The following is an 18,140-nucleotide window of genomic DNA, read 5'->3' as shown; positions in this document are numbered from 1 at the left end:
ATAGGATTTTTGGACCAAGTCCCAGGAGCGGCGAGCGATTTTTTTTTCTAGGCCGAAGGTAAACGCGGTTCTCTGGCATTTTTGCACAGATGCAGACAAGGCAAGATAATTGTTTCCCTTTTAACCAGAAATATCTCAGACAAGAAACACTGATACTGGTAACTGAATTCAATACTATATTTCCCAACAATAACATAGGCCATTACATTCACAATTAGTGTTTGCACAACATATTCTGAGTATTTCAACATTCTCTCAGAATAAAACTGAAATGTACAGCAAATCACTGAAATCAAACAATTCAGTATTGTCCTTTAATATTGTCCTGGTGGGACTCTGCATCTGAGTTTTTTCATTTTACTTTGGTTCCATGTTTTGGCCTCTTTACCACTGTCTCTACACATTTTACACAATGGTCTAACAACACTGTTCTGTGAATCGGAGTGAAGTTATATAGTCATCATTCAGAAGGCTGTCTTTTACTCGTGTGCACGTTGACTGTCTGAGTTAGACACATTTAACACTACAAACTTCATGTTGAACTAGCTGCAGACTGACACCTCAGATCGTACTTTAACGTCGACGCAACCATGTGTTTTGTCATTGCCGTAATTTTTTATTCATTCAATCGGATGCACCGTCCATCTGCTGTCACGATCTTGTTGAACAAATCGTCGAACGTAATATAAGGACAAACACTGAATAGCGTCTTTGGAACTAACTGTTGGCCATCACGTCGAATGTTGTCGATCAAATTAATACTCATGATATGACAGGTACTAACCTTTACAAAACGAGGAAATTTCAGGCCAAATCGACCCACTTTGCGTCGTGATTCGCCAAATTCAGACTTCACAACAACGTGTTGGCGGTCAACTAGGTCCAAAAACGTCAGAAGTCTCATTCAAAATCCCGTGCCAGCGAAAACCTGACAAAGTGTAGGGCGCCACCAGCGGCAGTACTAAAAATATTTTAAAAGCGGAAGTAAGAATTTGCCGCGATCAAAAAAAAAAAAATCCAAATATGCCAAAGTAGAAGCGGCGATTCCGATGAACAACTTATTTTTTTCTTCCTGGACTCACGGAAAATGCATCGAAAAGGACGGAAATATACAAAGACTTATCATTTGATTAAATATCAAACACAATCCACCATAAGAGCAAAAAGGGGAACGAGACTCTTGTTTGTTAACAGACTGTTTGTAAGCTCACGTCCGGAAGGTCAAAAATCGTTGACCTATATCCAAAATTTAGGAGGACCATTCAGTATAGACGTCGTCATTAAGAAGTATGTGAATACGCCTCTTTAAGCGTTTTGAGTTAACTGAGAGGATGGCTTGTAATTCAGGTAATAGGAGAAATAGTGTTGTGTGTTGGCCTGCTTAGCTTTACGTTTTCGCCATTGATCTGACACAGCTGTAGGAAATACATTGTATTCTGAGATAGTCGACTGAATTTTGTTTTTCGAGCAGTGAAAAAGAGGAATGGAAATTGTGTAACCCACAGATAGACACTTTACTTTGTGAATACTACTATACGCATTTAGTCAGCACTGTGGATGTAATGATCTTTAAAACTGACGTCAATGGACTTAGTCATATGGGAAGCTTTAATGAAACCATCACAATACATTATTCAAATATTGAGACTGTGATGATCGAATATAATGATCCGTTTCATTAAATATTATGACCAGGATTAAATTGGTTGTATATAAATGAAAATATGTCGAGAGTGACACATAAAAACAAAGTGTTGACATTCATTGACGACATTTACTATACACTCATCTTGTTGGGGCGATGGCTACTTTGTTACATTGATAGATGTGTAAATCCTCACTCCTCATCTCAATTTACTTGACTGTGTTTCTTCTGTTTGAGTTGTCGGGTAATTTTTAGCATTTTTGCAATCTTCACAATTGTTCTTTCCAGTACATATGTTGGTCGTTCCGATACTCAATCTGTAATGAGAATTATTAGCATTTATATAGATATTAAGATGGCCTTTTGGAAAAAAATGAAGTCAACTTTCCTGTTTTCCTTAAAAGATCAAGCAATATGCCAACTTTTTATCGACATCACCAATTTCTATTTTTGGTCTGTAAGTGTGTAAATGTAATTGTGAAACATTTTTCAGAGAAGAATTAATGGGTTGGTGTAAGCGCTGTATCTTAAACAATAAAAAAACAGCTTTCATCCATTACAATATTCCTGTTCACCATGATAATCCTGAAACTATTTATTGTATATTGTTTTTTAACAGATGCATCACAACTCTTTAAGGAAACCCCATCGGATACAGTAACAGTTGTGGGCAGCGATTTACAATTGAAATGCAGTTTCAATAATCTGCGAAGTCAGACACGTCAATGGCAGTTCAAAAGTAGTACTGGTAATCGCCTCGTCGAAATCACCCAAGGCTCTCAAATATTTAACAACAAATATCAACTAACAGGAGATTTATCAAAGGGAGAATATCATTTGTTTATTCCAAACGTCGCACAAGATTTGTCAGGTACTTACGAATGCTCACTGGTCGGTACATCGGATTACAGAAGAGCTGAGCTTACCGTACTCGGTAGGTAATTCTTGTTCATTCTGTAGCTATTGACGACCTTTTCGTTGTTCAATTGAAAACGCGTACGCAAAATAAATGCTTCGATCAATCCCGACATTTTGCTTTTGGTTTCTCCATACCTTTTCTCTTAAAGGGAGGGACGCGATATATGAGAAAGAAGGAAATATCGCAGCGATGCTCATTATGAAAAGCGCCTTCTACTGAACAATTCAGGGAAAATTCAGTTTCAGAAAAATCAACCTCTGTTGCAGGCTTTGTTTTGACACCTACTTTTTGTTTATATTTTTGGAAAAGTTAGACTATTTAGACTAGAAATGATCGCTTGTGCTAGGGAAAATCACAACGGTTGTCAATGAAACATTCTATAAACCATAGCGTGAATCATCAGGTCCCAATCCGTGTTGCTCCTATAAACAGATCCAAACAATGCTAAACTCCCATGCGCTTACGCTAAGCATTCTACAAGAGTAGCGGCTGTGATGTCCTTGCTATGACCAAACTATACAGTGTCAAATGTTTGTGTAAAAAGTATATGTAGTCTATTGTTTTATTCATTTTAAGATTGATATGTTTTGTTCACGTCAACATTGGCATTATTTTTCGGACTACTAAAGTGCGGTAAAAATTCGAAAAGTTATAGCATTTTTACCTGTTCGTCTTTCAATGTTGATCACTTGAACCCACTATCGGAATCTTTGAAACGTTATTTTTCGATTAGACTATACAGACTTTAGTTCTGGAGAACTTAACCGAGTACGATGTTGTTGGTCATATAAAAACTAGTCCCGAGATTAAGTGCTTCCTAGCGCGGAAATATATCCGTGTTACGTGTTAAAGCGGAGTAATTACTCCAAAAACCGGTGATCCTTGACCGCCGCTTTCATAACTTGCGTTTTTTATCGATACAATGGCCTTAACCCCTTGACTACCAAGGCCAATGTATTCCTATATACCAGGCCCTTATGTAAATATTGATGAAATCTTTGGTGTGGTCATTGCATGAACACTGCTTAGAGTAAAAATTACGTAAGTACCAATAAACCATATATTTTCTGAATCAGAATGAAATTTCCCACTTTTTAATACATAAGTTTTGTATTTCCAGGTCACGTGACTGATCACATGACACATCATGTGACCAGAGTTTGCAAAGAATATGAATATTTGAAGCATCAGGACAGGTTTTGAATCCATAAAATGACGCAAATTTGAATACAGTTGCAATTTTCATGGCATTGTCTTTACATATATGTAATAATAACTACCCTTTACTTATTTATGTACCTATTTAAGATTTTTCTCACAAAAGGCAGAGTAAATGAACCACAAACATCACTGAGCATCTGACATGATTCTGTATTTAAAAATCAACACATACACTTTTTATATTTGTAAACACCTACTTTATGTCTTCCTTGCAGAAACATGCATCTAAAATGGTTATGATTTATCAAAAAATAATTCATAATATTTAAAAATTCGTTTTAGGGAGCAACATATCACATGACCAAACACAATACCAGTCATGTGACCAGTCATATTGATAATATGGCTGCTATAAAATTTCACTGGCAAAAATTGTATTTCCTCTAGTTTCATTCACGAATATTGCTCTTAATAGAACATATTTACATATAAATCATTTGTTTTCAATAAACAAACATTTCATTCCATTAAAAAAACCAAACCATAAACATCTCCGCGATCGTCCGTACCTCTGAAAACAGTAAACAATCAGCGCGACGCTTCTGTGATCAGCCTGACCTTTCAGGGTCGAGGTCATGGTCAAGACATTTGCTTCCGGATTTTGGCCATACTCGGACCATGGACATCCATGCTCGGACGTACGGGGCGCAATCACATTCAGACCAGATCGGAATACATCAATCTTAAGTAGCACTGCGTGCCGACACCGAAATTACGAGATTTTAGCGACAAAAACGAAGCAAATACGCCTATTTAACTGTGCCGGATATTTCCGGCACTCAAGGTATATGGTAATTCAATATGGCGCCGGATATATCCGGCGCCATAGGTAGTCAAGGGGTTAATAACCATGTGCGGCCCTTCGTCTTATTGACTAATTACAAGACATGTTTCCCTTTTTGTCAATGTGCGTGCCATTCTCTTTTTCTCCGCTTAGTTGTTGTTGTCAATTTGTGCTTTTGAACGCATTTGAATATCGCTCAGAAATGAATAATATCTGAATATATAATTTCATTTATAGTATTTTTTCATCTATTGCAGAGATCCCAAAGTGTAGAGTTAGTCCAGATACCACGGTGATATCAGACAAAGAACCCGTAGTATTCACCTGCTCTATTCAAGGCATCCTCTTGGGTGACCTTGTGTGGTTGAGGAATGGCAAAGAAATCTCTCGTCGTACAGCCGCAATCAATGAATATACAACGACCCTTGAAAAAACAGATAATGGTGCTCGGTACAACTGCCGATACGAAAACCCGAGCGTTCCATCTCGCAGTTGGCCAAATCCGTCATGCAGTGAAGACATAATAATGGATGTGCAGTGTAGGTACCTCTCTACTTGTCTGTCTGACCATTTGTCTGCCTGTCAGTTCATCCAGCAATCCATCCATTCCCCTCCCTCTCTCCCTCCCTTCCCTTTCTTTCTTTACTTATGCATCTATCTATCTATCTATCTATCTATCTATCTATCTATCTATCTATCTATCTATCTATCTATCTATCTATCTATCTCATCCATCCATCCATCCATCCATCCATCCATCCATCCATCCATCCATCCATCCATCCATCATCCATCCATCCATCCATCCATCCATCCATCCATCCATCCATCCATCCATCCATCCATCCATCCATCCATCCATCCATCCATCCATCCATCCACCATCCATCCATCCATCCATCCATCTATCTATCTATCTATCTATCTATCTATCTATCTATCTATCTATCTATCTATCTATCTATCTATCTATCTATCTGTCTTTCTGCCTGTCTGTCTGTCTACTAGCTACCAGGGTGCCAGAGTTGCTAGGGAAGATAGTTATGTTTATATGGAATTAACGCTTGCCACCCTATAGAGAGTTAAGGGCACACGTCACGTTTACATAATAGCTCCTGTCAGAAAAGCTCTGCAAAATGAATTGGATTTTGTTTAGCGGTGTATGAAAAATCCTGAAAAGACTCAAATCGCACTTTCTGAAAAAGAAGTTAAGTGTATACTCCAGATGAGAAGCATGGGTACCGGTCAATGAATATGGTTGAGAGATTTCTAATAGCTGTGTCAGCCCGAACGTTACGTTCTCTGGCCAGTCTACAATGTCCAAACGCTTTCAATAACAATCAGTTTAAATATTTGAAAAACCTCAGACTATATGATGATAAACATTCACACCCACCTGAAATGAGTATTTAACCACTCGAGACTAGTCTCGCATGCCTTACTTCGAACCTACATCGATATCCATGCTTGATGTGAGCCATGCTCGCCGAATGGCGCCGGCTACCACAGATTTTGAGGTATGGGCAGAATAAACTGGCGAAAATACTGTCCAATGGGATACTTCGATGCACGGTCATATCTAAGGCTCAGCCGCAGTCCCTCTATCCACTGTGGCTCATAGTATAATTATTTGTTTCGAATTCAGTCATACAAGTGGAGTGATAAAAGAAGAATTTTGTACTCAACCGATGACAGGGACAGTTCCGACAAAAGAATCCTGTCTTGAGTTGAGATCAGTTAGGACCAAGCATCAGAAAAACGACTACTGTACTTTGATCAGCGCATGACAGTTTTTCCAAACACAGATTTAGACGTAGTGGCCATAGCCTATTTTGCCCAAATCGGCCATTCCCTCCACGTCTGTTAAAATTCATCAGTTTACTTTTCTGCCTACGCACACACTTTATAAATGGAAATCTAGGGAATGGCTATTACATCAGGTTGACAACCCGTCACATGTTAGCAGCATATTCACATTACTCTTTGCATGGAGCTAGCTCTTTGTAATACAAGTGCGATTCCGAATAAAGCAAGACAAATTTGTTGGTTTCACTAATTCCCCTACAATAACAACACTAACGTTCACCAAACAGGGAAAACTATGCAGATATGGCAAAGCCGTGTGTAATGATATTCGAAACACAGTGAGCATGCAATGACCAAGATATTCCACAATGCTTGCCCTAAAGGATGGAGGTGCAAGCTCCGCTCCTGGCTCCGTGAGTTCGTGTCCGTGACTAACCATGGAGGTTAGAAGAGAACGTTTTACCCGCTTGGACTGACGTACGCGTGACATAAAATAAAGGTTACTATTGAAGTAAGTTTCAGCCAAGGTATCAACCGATGGTCAGCTATTAGCCCTACGGCCGGTATGAGTCAAGAGTGTTTGGCTATGACTATGCTGTAGCCGTATTGTAGCCCTGCCATGCAGAGCGGAGTAGCGTGTGTGTAGATGCCAAAGAAGTAACCTAGGTACCTCTTTTATCGTACATATGGTCTTTGGTCCTTGCAAACTTTGCAGCAACCTAAGTCTGTGTACGGTGATTTGTGTTCGTCCACAGTGTTTCCCTCCATTGTGGTGCAAGGTAACATAGTGAACGGGACATGTACACAGACGTCCTCAGTGTGGCTTGCATATTAATGAAGTTATGCAATATCGTTTTTTTCCGTACAATGGTTTCCCTATGGAGACGGTTACGACAGTGTAGACATATATCAAGATATACTGCACAAAATTTCATGAAATTTTGCACAGATGACAATCTAAGAACATTATGATGTTACTGTGAGTGTCATGTCAATTATCCTCTCATTTGCATATTTAATGAACTTTTGTTATCAGTGAGATAACTCTGAAATTCCTGCACCAAACTTGATGATACTTGCAACAAATATTAATCTGATACATATATCTAATTATACTTAGAAGCATTAGGCAGTGTCAAGTTAATAAATAGCTCATTTGCATATTTTATGAAGGTTTGTAATTAGTCATATAACTCCGATATAACGTCACCAAATGTGATAAAATCTGCTGCAGATACTGATCTGACTGATATTTAACTGTAATGTAAAGCATTTAGTAGTGTAAAGTTAATTAAGGGTTCATTTGCATATTTAATAAACTTTGTAATTAGGTATATAACTCTGAAATTTCGGCACCAAAATTTTGTGAAACGTTCTTCAGATATTGATTTGATAAATATTTAATTGTACTATGAATCATTGAACAGTGTCAAATTAATTAAGGGCTTATTTGCATATTTGATGAACTTTGTAATTAGTTACATTACTCTAAAATTAAAGCACTAAATTAAATAAAACGTGCTAAAAATGTTGATCTGATAGATATCTAATTGTCCCATAAAGCATTGAGCAGTCTCAAGTTAATGAACAGCTCATTTGCATATTAAATTAAGTTTTGTAATTAGTGATTAAACTCTGAGAGTACTGTGCGAAGTCGAAAAAAACCTGCTACATATAGTGATAACATATATCTCTTTGTTCTGTGAAGCGCACTACTATAATTAATGAACCTGTTTTAAAACACGTGAGCATATCCAGTTCATATCTGGTTTATACGCTAGAGGTAACGCTATCATTCGCGATTTTAAATTTGCTTCTTTGACGGTTAAGTGTCATTTATTTTCTGTTTTTTGTGATATTCCGTACAGTTCTTACTTGTGGTGTAATTTTTCTATGAAAATGTTTAATAACGCAAGGAGAGCATATTCTCAGATATTTCGTAAACAAAAGGGTTTTCAATATAGTCATGTTTAAAGTAATACTCTATTACTTGTTAATCTCCAGGTTTTAATCTTTGAAGAAACACTTAGGAACAAGCCGTACAGTTTTTTCATCAGATTGCATCTCTGTAGTAATGTGATTGTGTCCTCTGTACTGTCAATGTCTTTTTTTCAAAAACTTTAGCATGGAATGTTTGGTGTCAAAGACTATTTAAACTTGTAGTGTTTTTCTCATCTGCTATGGATTATTTTTATTCAAAATAAACAATAATAATAATAATAATAATAATAATAATAATAATAATAATAATAATAATAATAATAATAATAATAATAATAATTAATAAAGTATTATATAGAAATAATAACACGAATAATAATAGGTTCAATTTCCGTGAAAATTTCACCATAAGGGTATTTTGGATCGAAAAGACCAAATATGATATCGATTTCACTGCCCCATGTTTCCATGGTAACCATTTTAGGTGTTGAAAATTTCAGTTTTTCTAATATCCCATGAAAGGTTACTTTGATTGATATGAAAATTATCTAGTGGGGAAGTTCGGGTCAGAGAACACAAATGCCAGACTTATTTTAATGTTTCGAGTTGCCATAGTAACTATTTTGGGATTGAAAATGTTACTTTTTCCCTAATTCCTATTAAAGAACTATTAATTGATGTAAAAAATTGATAATAAGGGGTTTTCTGGTTAGCACACAAAAAAATCACACTCATTTTAATGTGAGATGTTTCCATGGCAACCATTCAGGAGTAACAACACCTTTTTTCAGAAGTCCCACAGCTTCAATGAACTGTTTTTAGATTTCTATATAATACTTATAGCCCCTAAACTTGTAATAATAATAATAATAATAATAATAATAATAATAATAATAATAATAATAATAATAATAATAATAATAATAATAATGATAATGATAATAATGATAATGATATAAGTATTATATAAAAATAAAAACGCGAATAATATTGGGTTCAATTTCTGTGAAAATTTCACCATAAGAGTATTTTGGGTCGAAAAGACCAAATATGATATCGATTTCACTGCCCCATGTTTCCATGGTAACCATTTTAGGGGTTGAAAATTCCAGTTTTTCTAATATCCCATGAAAAGTGACTTTGATTTTTATGAAAATTATCTACTGGGGGAGTTCGGGTCATACAACACAAAAATCTGACTTATTTTAATGTTTTGAGTTGCCATGGTGACCAGTTTTGGATTGAAAATGTAACTTTTTCCCTAATGCCTATTAAAGAACTATTGATTGATGTAAAAATTTATAATAAGGGTTTTTCTGGTTAGCACACAAAAAAAAATCACACTAATTTTAATATGAGATGTTTCCATGGCAACCATTCAGGAGTAAAAATTACCAGTTTTTCAAAGATTCCACCTAAAATCCGGTAATCAACAGAATGTGTTATATCAAAGGGATATTTTGGTTTAGAAAAAAACAAATATCCAGTGTAAAAATCCATTAATCAACAGAAATATTATGCCAAAGGGTTATTTTAGGTTAGAAGGACAAAATATGATATCCATTCTGGGTGTTTCATCCGGGTGACATCAACCGGGGGGGGGGGATTTTCCCCCTTTACCAGAAAATTTAGGGGTGATTTCACCAGTTCATGTGTTCTACTTGTATATCTTTGGTGTAAATGGCACCATTTCATGGGGGGTCTGGTCCCCCCTTGAAAAATTACTAGGGGATGCCAACATGTCAACAGAGGGGGAATCCTCCCGTCCCCCTCTCTGGATGAAACACTGCATTTTTACTGCCCTGTGTTTCCATAGTAACCTATTTGCGTTTTAAAATTTCATTTTTTTCAAAATTCCATTAAAAGTAATCCCAGTAACAATGCAAATGCTCTCCTAAGTGTTTATCACAGCATGAACTCCATGTTCATTTTTGTTTTTATGTTGCCATAGTAACCTATTTGGGAACCACGGCTTTTTTATTTAAAACAATAGGCCCTTGAGAGGGTCTATGTTAAAAGATAATTCACTGTTTTTTATTTATTTTATGGATTTCTAAGTAACAACTTTTAATGTTTGTTCTATAATAATAATAATACACAAGACAAAATGCTGGATATGCGCTTAGCATATTTACGTATATTGATGTATATGGAACAGAATACTAATTGCATATGCAGCATATATCTTCGTATATTGAACATTCCAATATGTTGATATGCATAGCGTATTTCTGTGCAGATCATGAGTATACGTAATGCAGATGTTTGCACACTAAGTGTACACTATAGTTTTGCATTTTATTAGCATACGTACTTTATACTGAATGTATTTGACACATGTACAGAATCAGTATATGTTTATATATTGTTGTATATCAAGCATTTTGCCCAGTGATAATTGTAATTTCTTTGACTTCATTCTAGGAAGAATAATAAAGATAATGTACATTGGGGCCATTCTTGTCAAAATTGTTTTCCGTTTATTTTAGTGTGTTTTAATTAATTTTATATAGACCAGAAATAATTTTTCAAGCCTTTTTAATTTTGTTTCATGCAGTCATCCCAAATAAGTGTTACAGAGTATAGTACCAACTTGGTATGCATTCATCGAATTAATTTTATGCATTCAAATCAATTTTATGTGCTAATATTAATTCTACTTGTATCTCATGTTAATTTTATGAACCCAATATCCCTTATCACCCAATATATACCATTATTTATCAGAAGCAGTAGCAGTAGCGCACAGTTTTTTTTTGTTTTTTTTGTTGTTGTTTTTTTGTTTTGTTTTTATTTAAAACATACTTCATTGGTACTTATTTATTTTATGGATTTATAATAAAGGACGTATAATAATGTTCATTTTATAATAATTTATTTTGATTTCTTTGCCTCTTTCCAGGAAGAATAATGAAGACGAATTATCTCTGATTGTTTAACTAAAGTAAAATTATGGCCATGTAGTGGTGCGTTATGTTTTGTGTGACCTGGCGTGACCCCATAAACTCTATGATTCTGATGATTAGCTAGATCTCCCCTTTCCATGGTAGCAATGGCTAAATTTGAACATGGTCCCTGTATACCTTTAAACATTTTTTTTAAACCCAGCAGGCCAAGACAAGGGGAAATGTTACAAGTTAAATGTTTCATGTTTAATATTGACCAGGACTCGAAATTAACTTTTTTCCCCTGGTAGTCCACTTTGGCAACCATATTCTGAAGTTGGTAGCCCGGTGACGCTGGCTGGTAGCCCATGCATGTTTTAGATCAGGGGTATCTTTTTTCGTTAACCAGACAAGAAAGGGCTATTTTACAAGGTTCTGCTCATGAAGTGAATTTTCTAGTCTTTTGATGTGTATACTTGCACACCTTTAATGCCCAAGGAAACAGGTGTAAGGGACGACAGTGGAACTCAAAAGTTTTGTGACCTATAAACAACCCGTTTCACTCTCACAGTTGTATGCATATTTTAAAAGTCGCCATGACAACATGACAACAATATAGCCTTTTCAGCACTGAGACATACTGTAGCAGGGCTAAATATAGACCATGGCCCTTCTGTTTGGAGGAGGCATAATTTCCGTGTCATTGTGATTGATACATTATTATCAAAATGCAACGAGAATGCATTTTTATTGGCCATTTTTCCTGTGCCTGTCATTCAAGTACGTCAGTTCAAATATGGAAACTTTGTTGCAAAGTTCCACCGCACGGCCGGTCGTCTCCAGAACAAAGTCATACTATGGCAAACTTCTATTCCTAGCTGGGTTTGACTGCATTTATCTAGCTGATCCCAAAGTGACAGACGCATCTTTCAACCTTTCAGCTTGGTGAAAAAACATTTATTGATTCGCCAAAGGCCTGTGGACTCGCTTATTTTTGCACAAGTGCTACAGGGACATAGGAAAAAGTTGTTGAATACTCACTGTTTCAGTGAATCCGCCATGATGAGAGTTCTCAAATCAAAAAATGTTGCCGAGCTCGAATACAAATGTCTTCTCATTAAATTACGTCATTGTTATACAAGAGTTAGCATTCCAAAGTCTGTCACCCTGATTTTTTCAAAGTTTGGAGAAGGCCGGCATTTCCATCTGAATGATTGAACGACGTGAAACGCAAAATTCCATCGCATATTATCTGGCAATATGTACAGTAGAAATACTGTATACCGTCGCTCCAGGTACGTATAAGCTTATACTCCACAAAATGGCCACAGGCGGCGTGAACTTTCTGAAAGGATTTCCTAAACGTCCTACTTGTTACCTTAGGGACTCACTTGTGATGTCCTGAAAAGTATTCTCAGCAGTAATACCAGTTTCTCTCAATATGCAAAGCTCAACGACTAGATTATAGCACGAGACGTAGTGTACAGACTACACATTCACGCCCAGCTAAACTCAATTGCGCAAGCTCATATTGGCAGACTACAATGGCAAACGAGTGCGCATGCGTGAAAGTATATTTGCAGCAAATACACTGGCATAGACATAACCTCTCCACAGTCGCTGTGCCTTGTTTTGTGCGCGCCCACGACTTCCACGATGGGCCTGCATTCGAACACCTCTTTTTCAGAATTCCCACAGCTTCAATGAACTGTTATTAGATTTCTATATAATACTTATAGCCCCTAATCTTGTAATAATAATAATAATAATAATAATAATTAATATAAGTATTATATAGAAATAATAACGCGAATAATAATAGGTTCAATTTCCGTGAAAATTTCACCATTAGGGTATTTTTGGTCGAAAAGACCAAATATGATATCGATTTCACTGCCCCATGTTTCCATGGTAACCATTTTAGGGGTTGAAAATTTCAATTTTTCTAATATCCCATGAAAGTTACTTGATTGATATGAAAATTATTTAGTGGGGTAGTTTGGATCAGAGAACACAAAAACCAGACTTATTTTAATGATTCAAGTTGCCATGGAAACTATTTTGTCATCGAAAATGTTACTTTTTCTCTAATTCCTATTAAATATGTACTCGGACATAAATCCCGGTATTTTGGGAATAACCTCATTATTATACACCTTTTTTAATTCAATTTTACCTCGAAAAAATCAAAATTAAAGCTTTTTGGGGATGCCCGTCCCGCACTGCACTGAGCGATCGCGAGCAAACTGAGAACGCGTTAAGCGTGTCCGCTAAGCGCACAAAACGAAATTTCAAACCCGCGCAGCGCAGTGTAAGCTTACGTGTTAGAAATTGTAGGTCGGCAGCATAATTTCACCCGAATTCACAGGCTTTTGATTCACCACTACTAACTTTGTGAGTACCGAATGTTTAGAAGTATTTCCCCACATTGACGTAATGGTGTTTTGAGGTCAAAGGTCAAATACCGTCCAATAACACCATAATTTATTGTACTCCGCGTCAAAGTTATTGGACTCTGCCTCCTCTGATACCGAAATTTACTGTACGAAGAAAACTCAATAGATTGCAGACGCAGGTGTATAATATTAAAGATAAAGTGTATTGGGGCCATTATGGTCAAACTTATGTTTTCCGTTGATTTTAGTGTGTTAGAATTAATTTTATATGGACCAATAAATAATTTTTCAAGCATTTTTGATTTTGTTCCATGCAGTCATCTCAAATAAGTGTTATATAGTATATTACTAACTTATTATGCATTCATCGAATCAAGTTTATGCCTTCAAATCAATTTTGTGATAAAATTAATTCTACTAGTATCTCAAATTAATTTTATGAACCCAATTCCCCTTAGCACCCAATGTACCATTATTTATCACAAGCAGTAACAGTAGCGCTCAGTTTTTTTATTTAACACATGATTCACTGGTAATTATTTATTTTATGGATTTACAATTAATGATTTCTTTGCCTCATTCCAGGAAGAATAATGAAGACAAATTATTTCTGATTGTTTAACTATAGTAAAATTATGACCATGTAGTGGTGCATTATTTTAGTGTGACCTGGCGTGACCCCATAAACTCTATGATTAGCTAGATCCCTTTCCATGGTAGCAACGGCTAAATTTGAACATGGTGCCTGTATACCTTTAAACACTTTTTTTAAATCCAGCAGGCCAAGACAGGGGGAAATATTACAAGATAAATGTTTCACGTTTAATACTGCCCTACTTGACATAGTATAGGGCCCTCACTTGTGCGAACGTCGTAGGAAACACTTATTGCAACAATTTACCCTAAATATAAAGAATCGGCTGTCAATTAAACTGCGGTTGCTAACCAACCGGAGGTAAACAGTGAGACTAAACGTGCTCAGAAATACGAACGCAATAGACTAATCGTTTTGGCGTGTGCCAACTCACAATTAAAGAAAACCGCAAAGATTAGTCGTTTTGGCGTGTGGCCGGCTAATCGGCTAACAAAAAACAGGAAAGCGCAAAAAGTGATAAAGAAATGTAAATAGCTCTGGAATAGTTTCTATAAAAATCTCTATATATGTATATCAACGTCACCTGGGGAATAAGATTTTGACCTGTAGCACAATGCTCAATGGAATAGCCAGTATTATTGTAAAAGGCGATAGTCATATCAAACTATTGACTAGACTCTCCACAGTCGCTGTGCCTTGTTTTGTGCGCGCCGCGATGGGCCTGCATTCGGAGGCTGTGCAGGTGTGAGCATGCGCTGCCAGACACAGCGACTGTCGGTTCTTGCAAGTATATGAATATCATAAGGTAGTGACGTCAAAAGAAAAACCTATCTAACTCGGCAGAGAGAATATATACTAGTAGCTGGTAGACCTATATACGCGGTATGTTTTTGTTTTTCATTTTTCATTTTATTTGGCTATGCTACCTGTCATTTTTGTTTTGATTAACGGATGTGTGGAGTTCTATAAAGTACCCGGATCAGGCAGAAATCCGACCGGTGGCTTGCAAGAACGTCCAGACCTGGGATTCGCGTCGCGTCTCTGAAGGGCGCGCGCGTGTTCCAACAGGGAAGAACGCGAATCGCAGGGTCTCTGCCAGACTAACTATTGACATGCGACAAAAATAATTTATCTGTCCACCTTTCAGCTTGGTGAAAAACGCATTTATTGATTCGCCAAAGGCCTGTGAATTCGCTTAATTTTGCACAAGTGCTACATGGACATAGGAAAAAGTTCGACTCACTCTCTGATTGTTGAGAATATAACTGACTTTTTAGTGAATCCGCCATGATGAGAGTTCTCGTATCAAAAAATGTAGCCGTGCTCGAATACAAATGTCTTCTCATTAAATTACGTCATTTTATACAAGAGTTAGCATTCCAAAGTATGTCACCCTGTTTTTTGCGAAGTTTGGAGAAGGGCAGCATTTCCATCTGAATGACGTGAAACGACGTGAAACACAAACTTCCATCGCATAAGCTTATGTTCCGGCAATATGTAGGGCCTACAGTATAGTTACGCTGCAGTTACGTAAGCTTACAAGCTTATATTATACCACCGTCCCAGACGGTGATTGTACTCCACAAAATGGCCACATGCAGCTTGAACATTCTGAAAGAATTTCCTAAACATCCTACTTGGTACCTTAACACTCACATGTGATATCCTGAAAAGTATTCTCTGCAGTAATTCCAGTTTCTGTCAACATTCAACTGTTCAACGACACGATAGCACGAGCATTACTGACACGCGTAGCACGAGCATTACTGACACGCGCACATAGACTCAATTGCGCATGCTCTCTGAAGGGCATGCGCGTGAATTGCGCGTGTTCCAACAGTGAAGAACGCAAATCGCATGCTCTGCCAGACTACTCTGGCAGGGCGAAACATGCGAGATGCAAAAAAATGTTTATTCTGCAATGCCAATATAACGCTTACGAGGTTCGGTGGTCGCAGAAAAGAAGAAATTTCACTGCAGAGAGAGAGAGAGAGAGAGAGAGAGAGAGAGAGAGAGAGAGAGAGAGAGAGAGAGGGAGAGAGAGAGAGAGAGAGAGAGAGAGAGAGAGAGAGTGTGTGTGTGTGTGTATTTTTTGAATGAAGTTAGTGAGTTCGGTTTGTGTTCCCAGAAAGATTGCAAAGACATCATCTCTGAATCTTTTCCAGAAGTGAATGTTGTTGTGGTTGTTTACGATTATTTCCTTTTCAAGTTCATGAAAAGCAATGTCTGCTATCTCTGGCGAGGCATTCGATCCCATGCTGCAGCCGCGGTTTGGCGGAAATATTGTTTGTTAAATTCAACTCTGTTGTGTTTTAGAATTAGTGAAAGCATTTCTATTAAGTCTTCCGTGGGTGGTTTTTGATGCCCTAATTTGTTTGAAGCGAGGTTTGTGAGTTTAATGTTTCACTGACTAGCCGAATCGCTTCGTCGTGAATTGTGTTTGTGTCAATCGTCACCACGTCGAGTGTTATAAGAAATGCATTTTGGGGGAAATTTGTTTTATTCTATTTCTTGTATGAAGTTTGTCGTGTCTTTTATATTTGACTGTTGTTGCTGGACCAGTGGTTTTATGAAGTAATCCAGGAATTCTGAAATTCTGTTAGTGGATTGGAGCAGCCACTAAATATTGGTCTCCCTGCAAACGTTGGTTTTCAGGCGGCAGTTTGTGAATTTCAGGCAATAAGTACCAATGCGGGTACGGATTTTTATCTTTTTTGGATCGAGATACTTATAAGTATCATGGTCGATGTGTTTGTTCTCGTACATTTTGTTTAATAGTTCGTGTACTTCGTTTACTGTTTGTTCTGTGTCGTCACTATCTAGTTGTGTATAATACTGAGTGTTGCGTAATTGTCTTTTGCATTCGTGTATGTAATCTTTTGTGTTGGTAATGACGATGCCTTGACCCTTGTCGAAGGGTATTAAAATTTTCACATTTTCATTTTTGCAGAGAAAAAAAATTACCATTTTTTTTCCCCTACCTACCTACCTATTTCTGAAGAGCATGTTACAGGAAACACACAATTTTTTTAGCCTTAGGCCTAACATTAACATGTAAGTTATTTTATTCTAAGCATGGTCGCCAATGTTTGCAATCTGTCAATATCTATTTTAAGCATCCACTTGTGTGATTACCTATCTGCTAAACTATATTCTCAGTACCTACATACACCTACACACTGTCAGATCTACCTCTCAACTGAGCTATCGATTAATCTAAGTTTAGCAAGATGTCGTATACAGCGATTATTATATTTCACTGAATGCTCTTTTCACTCACGATTCGAAACATTTGTTTGCTTCCAGATGGTCCTGATGTGAAAATAAATGGCCCCAGAATTGTCGTAATGGAGGGTGAAAGTGCATTTCTTGAGTGTGTCATCGATGCCAATCCCTTAGCTGAGAGCTACAATTGGACTAAAGGTGACATGCTAGTGTCATCGAATCTTACTCTCTATATAGAGAGAACCAACCGCGATGATGCTGGTGTATATGAATGCAGGGCAAGTAATACGTTATACGATGGAACGATGGCGACTGGAAATGATACTGTGTTACTCGTGTACAAAGTGAGTTCACTGTTTCAGTAATTTTAAGCCTTTTTATGCATTACGTATAAATATTTATAAATTCTTATATCATACAATGACATTATTCAATTACGATACCAATATAAAGAACACGATGTTAAAATATCTTCACATACGCACATCCATGCATTTATATATCAATTATTATTCCATATGTACTATGCATTGTTATTTGATTGTAATATGTTGTGATTTATCTATCTATATTTTAAACACAATGTTGCATAGTATATTTATCATGTTATTGATCTTGTCTGTTGGTTCGGCAGTCCCCCCCCCCGTGTCTGAGTGCTCAATCTCGTCTCAACAAACATTTTCACATCAACACGTTTTTCTTGCACCAACTTGTAATATTTTC

General features: G+C 36.9%; 1 protein-coding gene across 1 annotated transcript; it reads left to right on the top strand.

The window, feature by feature from the left end:
• Window positions 1-1,331: 1,331 nt before the first annotated feature.
• LOC139127464 (cell adhesion molecule 3-like) lies at window positions 1,332-17,782 on the top strand. Its single transcript, XM_070693386.1, has 4 exons — window positions 1,332-1,347; window positions 2,265-2,579; window positions 4,827-5,108; window positions 17,499-17,782. The coding sequence occupies exons 1-4, from the start codon at window positions 1,332-1,334 to the stop codon at window positions 17,780-17,782; spliced, it is 897 nt and encodes a 298-aa protein (XP_070549487.1).
• Window positions 17,783-18,140: the final 358 nt, after the last annotated feature.

This window comes from Ptychodera flava, unplaced genomic scaffold (genome assembly GCF_041260155.1).
Source record: "Ptychodera flava strain L36383 unplaced genomic scaffold, AS_Pfla_20210202 Scaffold_32__1_contigs__length_2955704_pilon, whole genome shotgun sequence".
NCBI lineage: Eukaryota > Metazoa > Hemichordata > Enteropneusta > Ptychoderidae > Ptychodera > Ptychodera flava.
The sequence above is the reverse complement of the archived record's forward strand: the minus strand, read 5'-3'. Positions and strand labels throughout refer to the sequence as shown.